The 14,142-nt window shown below is 43.5% G+C and overlaps 1 protein-coding gene across 1 annotated transcript; it reads right to left on the bottom strand.

Moving 5' to 3' along the window:
• Positions 1-2,316: 2,316 nt before the first annotated feature.
• Positions 2,317-13,232, bottom strand: heg1 (heart development protein with EGF-like domains 1). Its single transcript, XM_079170344.1, has 14 exons — positions 12,797-13,232; positions 7,539-8,751; positions 6,860-7,344; positions 6,488-6,601; positions 6,156-6,278; positions 5,905-6,008; positions 5,738-5,793; positions 5,347-5,507; positions 4,788-4,922; positions 4,474-4,516; positions 4,344-4,381; positions 4,110-4,197; positions 3,692-3,869; positions 2,317-3,527 (listed from the first exon to the last, which is right to left on the bottom strand). The coding sequence occupies exons 1-14, from the start codon at positions 13,080-13,082 to the stop codon at positions 3,384-3,386; spliced, it is 3,168 nt and encodes a 1,055-aa protein (XP_079026470.1). The 5' UTR covers positions 13,083-13,232; the 3' UTR covers positions 2,317-3,383.
• Between the last annotated feature and the right edge of the window lie 910 nt (positions 13,233-14,142).

Consider the following 14,142-nt stretch of genomic DNA (forward strand, 5'->3'; position numbering starts at 1 on the left):
ATGGTCCAAGAAGCACAGAACACATACAGAACTCCCTGTAGGATGCCGGTGACGGTGACCCTCACCTGATTCCTTAACTGTGGACAGGACAGAGGTTGTCCATTTGCTACCATACGACGCATGTGTCCACACAGGTAGAATACAGTAGAACCACTGGACATCACCATAACACACAGACAGAAAACAAAGTGCACCTTCATTATGGAAAACACAATGACAAACATACTGTCACGGAAATATTCCAAGAAATCTTTTGCAGGCATGTCATGAACCACTGTGGAATGGTTGCTGATTGCAAATCCATACAGAGGAATAGTGAGGATATACATGGAAGTAAAATCAAACAAACTGTAAATTCTCTCAGCAATCCAAAAGCAGTACATGATGGATTTGACATTCTTCTTAATCCAGATGAAGAGAGCTCTCTGTGCAGGTACAATCTGGATGCAGTAGAAGAAGTTCAGCCAGACAGAGGAGGTCATACTATTGGACACACTGCAGACCATCAACACATAAAAGATTTGAGCAATCTTGAAGCTTTTGGCATATAGAGAAGAGACAAAGGCAATAACTGACACCGTGTAAGTTATTGTAAAGCAAATCAAAGACCACAGGAGAAGCTTCAGAGGTTGCTTTATCCTTTCCCCGTGAAGTGGACGGACCATGCAACACATGTAAAATGCAATAGTCACGATGTTAAGAAAAAACAAAGGTCCATTAATGAGGGCATATGTTTGTAAATCCATCTTTGATCTCTTTGCTGTTTCCGTTCTGTTGTCTTCTTCCCTCGTAGAGAGCTCACAACTAAAGCCAGTAAGGCTCTCCAACTCTATGCAATGCAACGAGTTATTTGAATATAATGCAAATTAAATTATGTTTGTAAATCATATACTTGTGAATTTGCCTAAAAAATCAATAAACACATTAATTCATGCTTTTATTTCGTGGGTTTACAATAATTTTTCAACATGACTATTTGTGATTTTCCTTACAAAGTTTGTTTTCCAAGCACATAGATTTACGTTTAGAAAGTTGACATTTTTATAACATGAATCAGAAAAAGAGTTAGAGAATCTACACAGTGTCTGAAAAGTGAAACAGTAACAGGATCATATGAAGTTAAAGGGCCAACATCAGGAAAATGGTCATGACTGTGGTCACTGAGTGACATTGGCAGAGAGAGAGCGAGAGAGATTAAAAACATGATTAAAAAATAATAGATAATAGATGTGTATAGAATATATATGTACGTATGTGTGTATGTGTGTGTGTGTGTGTGTAGTAAGTGATAGTAACATTCCCTCTTTGCAATAGCTTTATGGAGCTCTTTTACAAATACAGAGTAGGCTGGGAATAGACGTCTTAACCTGTCGGGGAGGGAGGAATAAATAAATTGCACAAATGAGCTTTGTTATTATAGATTTGAATATATTAGCAGAAGCTGACAGACTTCCAGTTACTGAATTCTGAATCTATTACACTGTATACAAATGAGCACCAAAGCAGCACCACCATGTGGGGCAGCAGGAGCTCAGTCCGTGGTGACTTGTCTTGGGAACCGGAGGACCAAGTAGACCATGGTGTGTGGACTGGTAGCTGGAGAGGTTCCAGTTTGCCTCCTGGGCACTGCCCACATCATTCACCCAATAATCACACTGACATTTGGACATTCATCATTACAGTTATAGCTACTTCACCTCATGTAAACTGGCTGGAGTGCATTATCATACTTATGCTCAGTAACTCATCTTTTTTCCTGGCAATGTCACAATGATTATAAAGCTCTGAGAAGTTACTGTCTGGCTGTTGCTCTCCAAGAAATCCACAATACACACTTTAAAACCACAAATGATTTTTTTTTTATGTTTGTGGAAGGACTAAACAAACTACATATATTCTGTTGAGACATGCTGCCAACTGGAATGTTTTACTTTATTGAGAGCTAGGCTAGCTGTTTCCTTGTTTCCTTGCCTTTATGCTAAAGCTACGCTAATTGCCTCATGGCCAACTCCCAAAATAGAAACAAATAAACATATTTTCCAAAATATTGAATGATTCAATGAAAATGCTAAAATGATGTTGTGTGACAGCAAACGTCACAATGACATCTTTCTGTTTTTATTGTGTTCCATTGTTTCGGAATCATTATTCACTCATTTTTGTCAAACTACTGTTTCCACTGTTCTAAATACAAAATATGTGATAGTTTGTTGTGATCTTGTAGCACTGTGTGCGACTAAAACATGGTGTAAACTTGCAATAACACTTTGTTTAAACAATCTTAGCCTATATAAATTAAAACCCAAAAGAGTGGAGTGTGAGAATCTTTTTTATTTAAATAAGCACATCTGACTAAAACGCCAGAAACAACAGATGACATCAACATTAAGACAAAAAGAGTCACATGAAAATAATACTCCATGTCAGAAATAGCAAACTAATTATGATACAGATTTACATTCTTTGCAGTCATTGACAGTTATGATCCTTCTGGTAGTTAATTACTCCTCACACACACACATAACAAACAATATTTAAAACCCACACAATCTCTCACACACACACACACGCACACACACACACACAAGACACACGTTTATCCCTCTTCAGTCTTTCAGTGTGTACAGTATATGAGATGTCCATTATGCTACATGTCAAGGACTCGGACATAGAGGGAATAAATACATGTTGGCATCAGTTTCTATTAAACAGAACTTTTGTGCATCCTTCAGTGGTTTGTTATTGTCTTGTTCCATCAATACTTAATTCTTAGACTATTATCTAAGAAGAAACTGAATATTTTCAAATCACAGCAGTGTCACACACATATTCATATATCAGCACTTAAAGGTCAAGATCAATGATTTTGCATGTTCTAGTCTATTTCTTACACTTCACATCACTGCCATTTTTATTTTATTTTTTCTTAACCCGTGTTGTGTTTTTCCACATTCCTGTCGATCAATAATTCACATTCCTGTCTGTGAGCACAGTGACTGAACACAGTGAACACCATATCTGCTTTTATTAATCATTGTGCATTAATGCCGTGTGCAGACTTTTCAACTTCGTGACCAGGCAGCAACAAGACAGATTGTTTACTGTCAATGATCGTGTACCTCAAGCACGTTTCAAGCGTCTGCAAATTGTTTCCCATCATACGGTGAAGTAAATGAGAGTCAGCAGCTGCCTGTGAGGCACGAATAACACATTAAACCATCTTTGTTAACACAGCAGCAATGTAATGTGTGAGTTAAAGTAAATGAGCTAAAACATGCAAAATGATGAAATGTCTCTTACTGTGACAGAAAACCATCATATCGCGTCACAATTTACAGTATAAGAGATGGTTTCTGTGTGTGTGTGTCTTTAAGGTGGAGCAGTTAGAAGTAGTCTCGTCTTCGTGAATCGTCACTGATGAAGGAGGGGTTCCACTGGGCGGGGTAGATGCACGAGTGGCGAGAACCCGGCAGACCTGTGAACGGATACAGGCCGTTTCTCTCAAGGTCTGCGTTACGCAACGCAGGCTGAGGAAAAGAGCACAGAAAGAGAGAGAGAAAATGTGTTAAGATGTAATGAACAGATTCATCGAATCTAACTAAACACACAAACAAGTGCTTCACTTGAACAACGAAGACAAACGAAGAGAGAGTGGGAGATGAAACGAGAGTTGTGTCGCATGTCTCCTTACAGAGTAGTAAATGTCAGTCATCTGCAGCAGGTTCTTGGTGCTGCCGTTCTCTTGCATCTCTATGGTCTCCCTGCCCCACTCCGTGGATATGCGGTTATTTTTGGGGAAGTCTGCGTATGGGGACATCTGCAGGTCTCCACTCTTGAAGATGATCTTGTTGATGTCATTCTTGTCTTTCCTTTGAGATCAAACATTGTTAAAAAGTTAAACCTGCCAAATGTCGCCAGACCATTCATTAAACCATTGAAGGTAAAGGAACTGTGCTTTTTTGGTTCTTTGCACGAACTGATCCTTTAAGTCACTAAATATTCGGCCAACAGATAATTGCACTTGTAGTCTACGATCCCTTGTTTTGTAATCATCAACTTACGAATACGGTAGGGCAAGGCAGATTACTGCACTAGTATCAAGAACTTACTTGCAACAGGTGACAATGAGAGCAATGATGAAGATGAGGAGCAGAGCGCCTCCTGCAGGTGACACCACGATTGCGATCAGCTTGTAAACTGCAACGTCAAATAACAACATATTAAACGCTACACTTTAAAAACCCACGTAAAGATCATGAGGGCAAATTTGTATTTGGTTCACAAAAAGCATCTTCTGTTGAAGCTAAAGGTTTTATATTATGCCTGTTCAATGCCTGACTTACAGTTTCCACAGTTGAATCCTCCAAATCCAAACATGCAGCTGAAAAACAAGAAACAGAATCTGCAGTGAGAAAATCGCTCAGCGTGAGCAGATCAATTCTGTCAGGAAAAATGAAATCAAGTTGTACTTACGGGACACAGGTGTCATTTTCCAGCTTGTAGCCATCTCCACATTCTGAAACAAGACGTTTTATTTCAGAAAGAAGTTTGGTACCAGGAGTTCCAAAGCCAATCGATTTTCTAAAATGCCTTGGTTTCGATGAATTTCATGTGAAATATTAATGTAAATTTAGTTTCTGTCAGGAAGGAAACACTTTGCTGTCATTTTAATCAGGTTAATTCCATTTTTAATCATATTATAATATGCACTTTGCTTTTTTTTTATCATCTGCTTGTCATTGTTGTATTTGGTCATTTAAAAACACACATGCACACACTTAGCTCACCTAAGCAGGACAGGTCTTCAGGGTTGTGTTTGTAGTAACCTTGAAGACACTGGCAGTTGGCTGTGCCGCTGTTGTCTGTGCAGGTGGAGCGCTCTGTATCGCACTGAGTCTTCTGGGCCACACACAGGCTTTCCACTGGAACACGGGGTGGACACAATAACTCATGAGTACAACAGCACAGGGATATTAGGTTTCATCTCAAGAGGAAGTCAAGATTTTCAACCATCTTGCATACATTTCTGCTGTATGTGTGAGCTCACAGTGATCTTATTTCAGTGAGTTGTAGTATTGTTCACTTGTGCTCTGCTGTTATTGTAAGATTCTGTGTAGCCGTTGTGAAATATAGCAGCTGGATGTTGAAGATTTTCAGCGATGTAATGATGTAACTGTGGGGAGCTGTTTACGGCTAAATGGTGCCCTCTAGTGGCTGTAAACACATTCACAGCTCCATTCTGCCCTCAATCACATTTAAAGTCGGTCAGTTAAAAACTGTATTCAATTTGGCTAAAATGAGCAAAAGTAAACCTGATAATTACGGTTGCTAGTTTTTAGTTTTTACCGTGGTAAGTGAGCTGGTGGTGCAGCACCATCCGGCAGTGGGCCAATGAGGAGCTGCAGTTGCTGAGAGACATCTGGATGCTGTTGTAGACCTCTGCGCCCGTCACATCGGTGGTAATGGAAAACATGTTGACAGCTGAGATACGGACCCCGTCCTCTCCTCTGTGGGGAAGAGATCAGAGGTCAGTACGGAGGTACACACTGACAAATCGTCCACGTTGCATCATTTAGCTAAAAAATGTGAAGGCTGGTGGGGTAAATATAACTATAACCACTTTGTTCTTTTGTGATTTTGATAATATAACAGATACGGAACAATAACAATTACGTTTATTTGCCTCAGAGGGCTTTACAATCTGTAATGGAGTGGTTTAGTGATGGCAAGGACTTACTTCTTACTCAGCGTCGAGCGGCTGTATCCTCGGAGGACTGACAATGAAGCATTGAGCTGAGGTGGAGACAGGAAGAGAGTGAGTGGGAGACATAATACACATGAGCCCAATTGAGTTTTTCTCAGAAAGGAGCAGAGTCAATGCAGCGATGTGCGACTGCCTCTCACCAGCTGGACGATCTCCCTCTGGATCTCATGCATGGTGGCGCTCGTGAAGATAACAGGGTCGTGTGGCAGCCTGTTCACACTGAAAGTTCCCAGAAACGCCTTTGCTATAGAAGGGGAAATATACTGTCGGTGAATCAAGAGAAGGCCTTTGGGGAAACAACTTTAAGAGTTCATGTCTAATTTATGCTTGCGTATTTCCGTCATCTGTGATCGAATTGTCGTTTTGCTGTGATGTATTAAAGGGGTTTTACCTCTGGTGCATGTGCGTCCATCCTCCAGGTCGAACCCGAGCGGACACTCACAGCTGAAGGAACCTCGCGTGTTGACACACCTGGACCCGACGGGGCAGGGGTCCCTCTCACACTCGTCCACATCTGGACACACAAGTACATGCTGGTATAACAATACAATTTCTACACGGGCCTTCGCTTACAACTGATACCTGGATACGTATCTTAATCCTCAGCACTGTATGAAAAAATCTATTTGCTTGGGTACATTGAAACACAAGAGTTAACATAGCATGCATGCTGACAATGATGTTGTCGACCTGTCAGGAAGAAGAGGAGGAGTTGGCGCTCACCCTGGTTGCAGGTCGGTCCCGTCCATGCCTGCTGACAGTGGCAGATGAATTGATGCCCCTTATAGCTCACACACATCCCTCCGTTCATACAAGGGTTTGACACGCAAGGGTTTCCTGGAGTTCAGAGAGGAGATACGGTATTTTACCATAAAACAACAAAAAAATCGAACCATCAAAAAGGTTCAAATCAGTGTAATTATTTGGCACAAACAGTGTTTTTTTTCCTATTTTTGTAATAGGTGAGCTTCGTCATCTGATCTGGAAGTGAAATGCTTTTTTGGTATACAGCTACAAAAGAGAGGGACACTTTGTCGCTGTGAAAACGGAATGTCAAGAGTCACTTAAAATGAAGGAAGAGTGTAGACCACTAACCTGGGGGTGTTGGGGCCTTGGTGGGTGATGTCGTCCCCACGGGCTCTGTAGTTCCTCGTTCTGTCTGTCGCCCTGTGGTCTGCAGAGGCTCCGTACTCTTGGTTGGTGCGCCGTGGGTGTAGGTGGTGGTGGTGGTGGTGACGCGCTGCCTATGAGTCGTGGCGATTCCTGGAGTGCCTGTGCTTGTTTCTGCCTGCAGAGTGGTGGCGTCCGTGGGGTTAGCCGTCCAAGTTGAGGGCTCCTGAGTTTGGGTGGGCGTCACGCGGTGAGTTGGGTGCGCTGCAGAGGTCAGAAGGGCCGGGGTGGAGGATGTGGAGGAGGATGTGGTGCGCGGCGGGATGGTGGCCGCGGTAGGCGACCCCGGGGTAGAGGTGCTAGCGGAGCTACTAAACACGGAGGATGAGGTCGCGGGTGTAAGAGGAAGGGTGGTGGGGTTGGTGGTGGACACAGTGGCTTTGAAAGTGTCTTCCTCTGTTATCTGTGATCTGTTCGAGAGAGAAGAATTAAACCAAATGTCTTACAGACAATAACTGAAAAGAGCATTTGCAAGAAGTTTCATCTTCACAACATCGGGACTGACCTCTCGACATAGAGTAGGCTTTAGCAGTTTCATCCAAAAATATAATACATTTCCTAGAACCATTATCCTATTTTCTATTTAATTACAGTAAAAACGTACCTTTCGGTTACAGTGACAGGCGTGGTGGTGAGGAAGACCTCGGTAACGGGCACTGGAGTGTCTGTTAGAGACACTTGAGATGTACTACTGATGACCGTAGGCGTCGCTGTGGTCAGATCCAAGCCCCCGCTGTCCTCCCTGGTCTGCGATGAAACCCCCTCAGTACCCTCCTGGTTCTGAGTGCTGGATCTGTGAGCTCCGGTGGAGGACTCAGTGGAGATTGTAACACTAGAGCCCGACCCCTGCTCTGACCCTGAGATGTTAGTGGGGCCTTGTGCAGGTGAGGTGACGGTAGGTATGGAGGAAACGGACGCCTCAGATTGGTCAGTGCTGGGCTCGGTCACTCTGAGAGGTGGTGTGGAGTCGGAGGTCTCCTCTGATGTTGAGGTGTATTGATGATGGGTGGCATTAGGTTGTCCGGTTAAACTTTGGGTTCCTCTGGACCCCCCTGCGCTCTCCGTCTCTGGATATAGCCCCTTAAAGGAGGGGGTCATGTGTTGGTCTGTTGTGTCCCGACTGTCAGTCCTGGTGGACGGGGAGCTGTGGGTGTAGTCCTCAGTCTCTGTAGCGCTAGCAGAAATACCCCAGGTGGAGGGGGGCTGATGGGAGTTGGAGTCCTCCGTAGAGGCAGAGGAGGTGCTGTTGCTGGAAGAGGAGGTGACAGACAGCAGGGTCCTCTCCCCAGCGCGGCTGATGGTGGTGGAAGTGTCGGTGCTGTCGGTGTGGACGGCTGCGTGGGACGTCAAGGATGAGGCGTCTCCTAGTCGGAGGGTGGTGTCTGGGCTGTCCCGTGGGAGTCTGTCCTCCTCCGTCCACATCCAGGAACTAGCCTCCCAGGACACAGCTGGGGAGGCGTCTGAGACCTGGTCTGTTTTAGTAATGTCCTTCCAGTCCCTGCTGCTGCTGCTGCTGCTGCTGCTGCTACTGCTGCTGCTGCTGCTACTGCTGCTGCTGCTACTGCTGGTGGTGCTGTCGCTGCTACTGCTGCTGCTGCTGCTGCTGCTGGTGCTGCTGCTGGTGGTGGTGCTGCTGGTGGTGCTGTCGCTGCTACTGCTGGTGGTGCTGCTGGTGGCGCTGGTGCTGATGCTGTCGCTGATGCTGCTGGTCTCAGTCGTAGCTACAACACGGGTGGAGGTGAGTGGTTCAGTAGACTGAATAATGTCCTCTAGTGACCTGCTGCTTGTTTCTGTGAAGGTTTGTGTCTGTTCAGTGTCTGTGAAAAAAACCAAAACATTACTAAGCGATGCTGCTTCACAGTATCATTGTTTTGTCATCAACTGTTTTATACATTTCTACATACACATGGCAAAAGGCAAACAAATGTACATTGTGTTTATATGTATACATACAAATAATTCCAGCACAAAGCTATCGCACAGTATCGTTGCGGAAACAAGTAGTTGATTAATCAATTAGTCGATTGACAGAAAAATCCCTTTAAAGTTGTTTCAGCCATTTTTTTACATCACTGTACATTGAAAACTTTGGATTTTGGACAGTTTGTTGAACACATCAAGCAGGGCCATGGCATTTTTGACTATTTTCTAACACTTTATAGACCAAACAACAATCCATCAATTGGAGAAGAAGATCTGCAAAAATGTTTACTGACAGGACATAAACTCTTTTAACTTGTAATAAAAGAGTCTTCATTTCACGAGGAACTGTTCATGTGTTTTCAAAGTAGGCAAATGTATGCAAATCACAGACCGTTGTGATCTCAATGGCAAAACAGGCCAATGCAACCCACTGTTATGTGAACCAGGTAACTTAATGCCTGGCTGCTTGTATTCTTTATTCTTCAAACAATATGCCGACTAAACAATATTCATGGTCTGGCTGTTTCTGTGCTTTCCTTTGCTATCTGTCCATAGAGTGGCTCACTTCCAGCTGTGGCCACCAGAGGCTGCTCACCAGGCCGTGTCTGGCCTGAACAGACCGCCGCAGAAAAAAGGGGGAAGATGCTGTCAGAAGAAACATTGCTTGCTGCAGAGGCAATGAATTTTGGGGCGGAGAACAATTGGCAGAACCGGCTCGTAAGCTTTTGACAAAGGCTTGAGGTTCCTAAATATGGCGCTGACGGTCTCCCTTGGGAATTGGCCATTTCCTTCCTAAAGCTGAGTGAGCACAAGGCTCTGGCAGAAAACTGTCACCGTGGATCTGGGCGTGTTTTCATGCTCAGTGTCAGAGGAGCGGTTGGTCATCACAGCATTGATCTATCATAGTTTTTTTTTTATGTTGACATGGTGAACAAGTTAGCATACGGTTGCCTTTTTCCCCATCCAGCCGAATGCTCCATTGTGTCCACAAGCTAACTTTGTTTCACAGCTGTTTGATGCAGGGCAGGTTGTGTACAGTAGCAGAGTGGCTGAAAGCAGCCGCCTGCTGCAGCTGGAAAGATCTCCATGAGAGACGGTGAGACTGACCGTCAGAAAAACCAAAACAATGAGCCGAGAGACGCTAAAAATGCATCGTAGAACTGAGGGGATTACTATCTGAGGATTCATCCCTCAATGTTAGGTATAAATATTGACGAGTGCCGCTTTACAATTACATAACTAGTGAGCTCAACTAGAAGTCTTAAAGTATCAAGTGTATGTGAGAGAAAAAGGTACGTTTCTCTGCCCACCACTGATGCTGTCTGACAGCCTGTTACCTGGCCGGTCTCCAGCAGCCCCGGACTGGAACAACAGCACTCTGAGGCTGAGCGTCGGTACTGGACAGCATCCTGACAGCCAACACACACACACACACACACACACACACACACACACACACACACAGCCACCAGCAGCCACCATCCAAAACCAATGGAGGGGAGAGTTCAACTGCAGAACAGCCCGTCCCACTGGGAGTCTGTGAGGAGAACCTGGGCCACTGGACTCTATTTCTATGTGTGTCTCTCATTATTTCATTTTCTCTCTCTCTCTCTCTCTCTCTCTCTCTGGATAAAGTCCGGGCAACAAAACTCAGACAGGAACGTGGTGTTGGCAACCAGTGAGGGACACTCCCAGATTCTCCGCTGTTTATCTCTCAGCTCTCAGCTGTTAACAGAGCCGTGATGTCGTCTTTACACCAGGAGCTCTGTGGCTTGCATATTCATTCCAGCAAATGCAGTAGTGTTATCATATGAATGAGGATGGACGCCGGAATGAGGTTGTGAATATATATATATATATATATATAGCGGTTGGTTTTTCATTGCCTACAGATCAAATAAGTAATTTGTTGCTGAGAAATGTTGTAATATTCAGTGATTCGACATTATTGTTCGGAACAGGAAAGGTGAGTGTGGGTGAAATCAGTGAATCATTTCCACTTTATCGTTCTTTAGCAGGAACTACTCTTTGCATTCCCCCCACACATTTTCCCTGAGTAGCACTGGGCAGCTCCCAGCCTGGACGCACCGAGCATGACTGAAACCGAGCAAGAATCTCACTGGACAAAAACAAAAACCCTTCACAATGGCCATCTTAAGTTATCGCTGCCATCGCTGTTAACTTGTAGGACGTATAGCCTGTGACCACGTCTCAGTGCAACAGTCAGTTTTATGTACGTGTTTAGTTGTATCAGTTTATAAATGCAGAATACTTCGGGTTCAAATGCAGAAGCCAATGACACAGTATGTCATTATTCCATTCATTGACACAGTATTTATAGTTTCATATTTCACTAAAATTAATAAAATATAGCATCAGAGAGCAAGAGAGAGAGAGAGATATGGAGCATCATTACAAAACTGCTGTACATGCTGTGCTGCATGTGTACTATTAGTAGAGTATATGGTACACTGTACTGTGATCGATTGGCAAACTGTAGCATTAGTAGTGTTAGTAGTAGTAGTTAGTAATAGTAGCATGTTAATAATAAGAGGAGTGCGGTTGCATTGCAGCTATATTAAGGTTATAAAGAGGTAGTTGTGCAGATTTGAACGGGAAAACTATTACAAAAAAATCTTAATTCGTAGCCTCGGGGCTTAAATCTCTCTTTCTTCCTATTGGCTTGGGTTTGTATTATTCATTCATTTATATTTTGCATCGCTGTATCTTAGAAATCGGTAACTACATCGCTGTTCTGAGACGTGATCTCTTGAAGCTACAGGCCGTATGGGGGACCTGGATTCAGCTCTTCAGGGGTCACATGTGACAGGATGCTCTTGAGCAACGTATACAGCGGTGCATACACCTTATCAACACCTGTATGAGCCGGTGAAGACATGTCACCTCGGCTCTAACAGGAAACTAGCAAAGGAAGAGTATAGACGCTGATCAGATCTGATGGCTCATGATAAGAGTTACATATGCACGAGAGGGTCTCTGAGTGTTCATTGGCTTCAGCAAATTAAGTGAATGAGTCAAGATAAACTGGTGAACCTGCATTTATGGACCAAGTTAACGTGTTAACTATAATTCTATAAAACTACAAGTCTTCTGCCGGGCTTCGTTCATGAGAAAGGTCTGTCAGTTTAAAGTGCTGGTAGGATTTATATCTTATAACTGTCTATGAGTGAGCTCCACACATATAAACGTACAGTATGAGCCCAAAACACACTTTTTATATTGAAGTAGAAATTAAACAATTAGTCGAGGAATTGATCAGCGACGTAAAATTGATTTGCATTCAGCGATTGATTGTTTAATTAATTAATTTAAGCAAAAATGCTGAAATAACGCTCTGGGTCCAGCGTCTCACTTGTAAATATTTTGTGTTTTTTCTCAGTCTTCTACAATATTAAAAGAGTGCTTCTTGAAGTGTTGGTCGAACAAATGAAGCAGTTTAAATACGTCAACTTAGGATTTAGGAACTTGCGATGGACATTTCTCACATAACTCAATCAATGGAGAAAATAACATTTAATGACAATAATTGTTAGTTTCAGCTCTATACTGACGCAAACCAAACAAAAAGATAAAATGCACTTGTTTCATGACACTGTGTCTAGGATGCTTATCAGTTGTCATGCAATGTGTGGCAACATGCACGTTGGCTTTTTCACTAAGATATTACAACTATCCAAAACAAATTGTTTATACATTACATATTATTATAAATGAGCTTTGCTGTGGAATTTCTATTGTAGGCACTTCTCCAAATCAATCTTATGTTATTATGGTTACAATGAAAACAGACATTTTGGAGTCTTTGCTTTGAAGGGTAAATAAATGACCAAGAGTGCAATAAAGTGGGTGAACTCAGCAAAGTGAACTGTTTAGTCAAGTTGCACTTGTCGTTAGAGGCCACAGTGAGACGGGTCTTACCCAGATGTCCTGCAGCAGCAGCAGCAGCAGCAGTGTGTGTCTCAGCGGTGTGTGTGAGCAGGATGTTCCTCTGTGATGGGGATAAACTCTCGCTGGAGTGTGAAGTTGACGTTTCACTGCTTTCCATGTTACCGAGTTCATCTGTGGCGGTGGAATAATGCAATCCTGCTGTTACCGGATCCGTGCTGTTGATGGTGGGGGTACCTGCCCCGAGGGGCCCCGGCAGACCCAGCAGGAGGACCGACAGAGACACACAGAGGACCTGATTCAAAAACCACGTTGCCATGATTTCCAAGACCCCCACACGGTCGCCGATAGTTTCCGTAAAGTCGAGTACAGGCCGGGGGAGTCTCCCGGGGACACCATGGGAGGAGCGCTCCGGCTAGTAGCGAAGTTTCATAAGAATTAGATTAAATCCTGGAGCAGGTCCGGAGGAGATCCGCTGCTCGGACGGCGGGGAACGGAAGATAACAGAGCCGAGGCAGCAGCCTATTATCACGGCGAAGGAGCGCGGGCTCCTCCTCCTGCACACACACACACACACACACACACACACTCGCACACACACGCGCACACACACACACACACCATCACATCACACGTTTTTATTTAACCCACAGACAATTCATCCCAAGGGGTGCTTTAGCTGCCTTCAGGTGTTGTCGGAATGTTCCACTTCAGCCCCGAGGGACTTAAAGTTTTGAGACAAATCAAACAACACAGCGCTTCACTGCTCTGCTCTGGATGATAATAGCAACTCATCAGTCATTGCCATTAAACATTATACAATTAAAAATCATATCATCAAAATCTCAGGTCAAGTCATATAATAATAAGAATGACACACTACCTCTTCATTATGACATGTCTCATTATTGAAAGCCTATTAATACATTTTAACGCCATACTTTTGAATTTCCGAGCCATTCAAATCAGATGTAAGCATTTTAAATCAATTCCTGACTTTATTTGTTTACCTGGCGGGAAAGGGCTTGACAAGGCAACAAGGTCAGTGCAGGATGACATTTAATTCTGCAGTATTTTAGACTTTCAAGGCAAAATAGTATCATCAATAATAAATAGTGTTAATGATTTATCCTTTCGACCCCACTAAACACATCAGCCCTTCATTATAGTGGTCTGTTATAATGGAGAATATTGACAATTTTACAATAGAGTGATGCAATCAGTGCAAAAACCTGTAACGATAATAAGTGCATTTACATTACTGGAATACGAATCCCACTATATTGAGCTTGTGTGAACTCCAGTTGCCTGCAATGTTCAGACCACACGTGTGTTGAGTGTTTTCAGCAGGAAGTTTGCTGTTGCTTTCTTACCTTCAT

Source organism: Pholis gunnellus, assembly GCF_910591455.1.
Source record: "Pholis gunnellus genome assembly, chromosome: 12".
NCBI classification, from domain to species: domain Eukaryota; kingdom Metazoa; phylum Chordata; class Actinopteri; order Perciformes; family Pholidae; genus Pholis; species Pholis gunnellus.

Bases quoted from the DNA above. Each gene is read 5' to 3' on its own strand.
- heg1 (XM_079170344.1), bottom strand. From the start codon at position 13,082: ATGGCAACGTGGTTTTTGAATCAGGTCCTCTGTGTGTCTCTGTCGGTC. The intron at 6,009-6,155 runs GTAAAACCCCTT...CCCCTTCTATAG, and splicing joins TGGACGCACATGCACCAGAG to CAAAGGCGTTTCTGGGAACT. The intron at 5,794-5,904 runs GTGAGAGGCAGT...TCTCCACCTCAG, and splicing joins AGAGGGAGATCGTCCAGCTG to CTCAATGCTTCATTGTCAGT.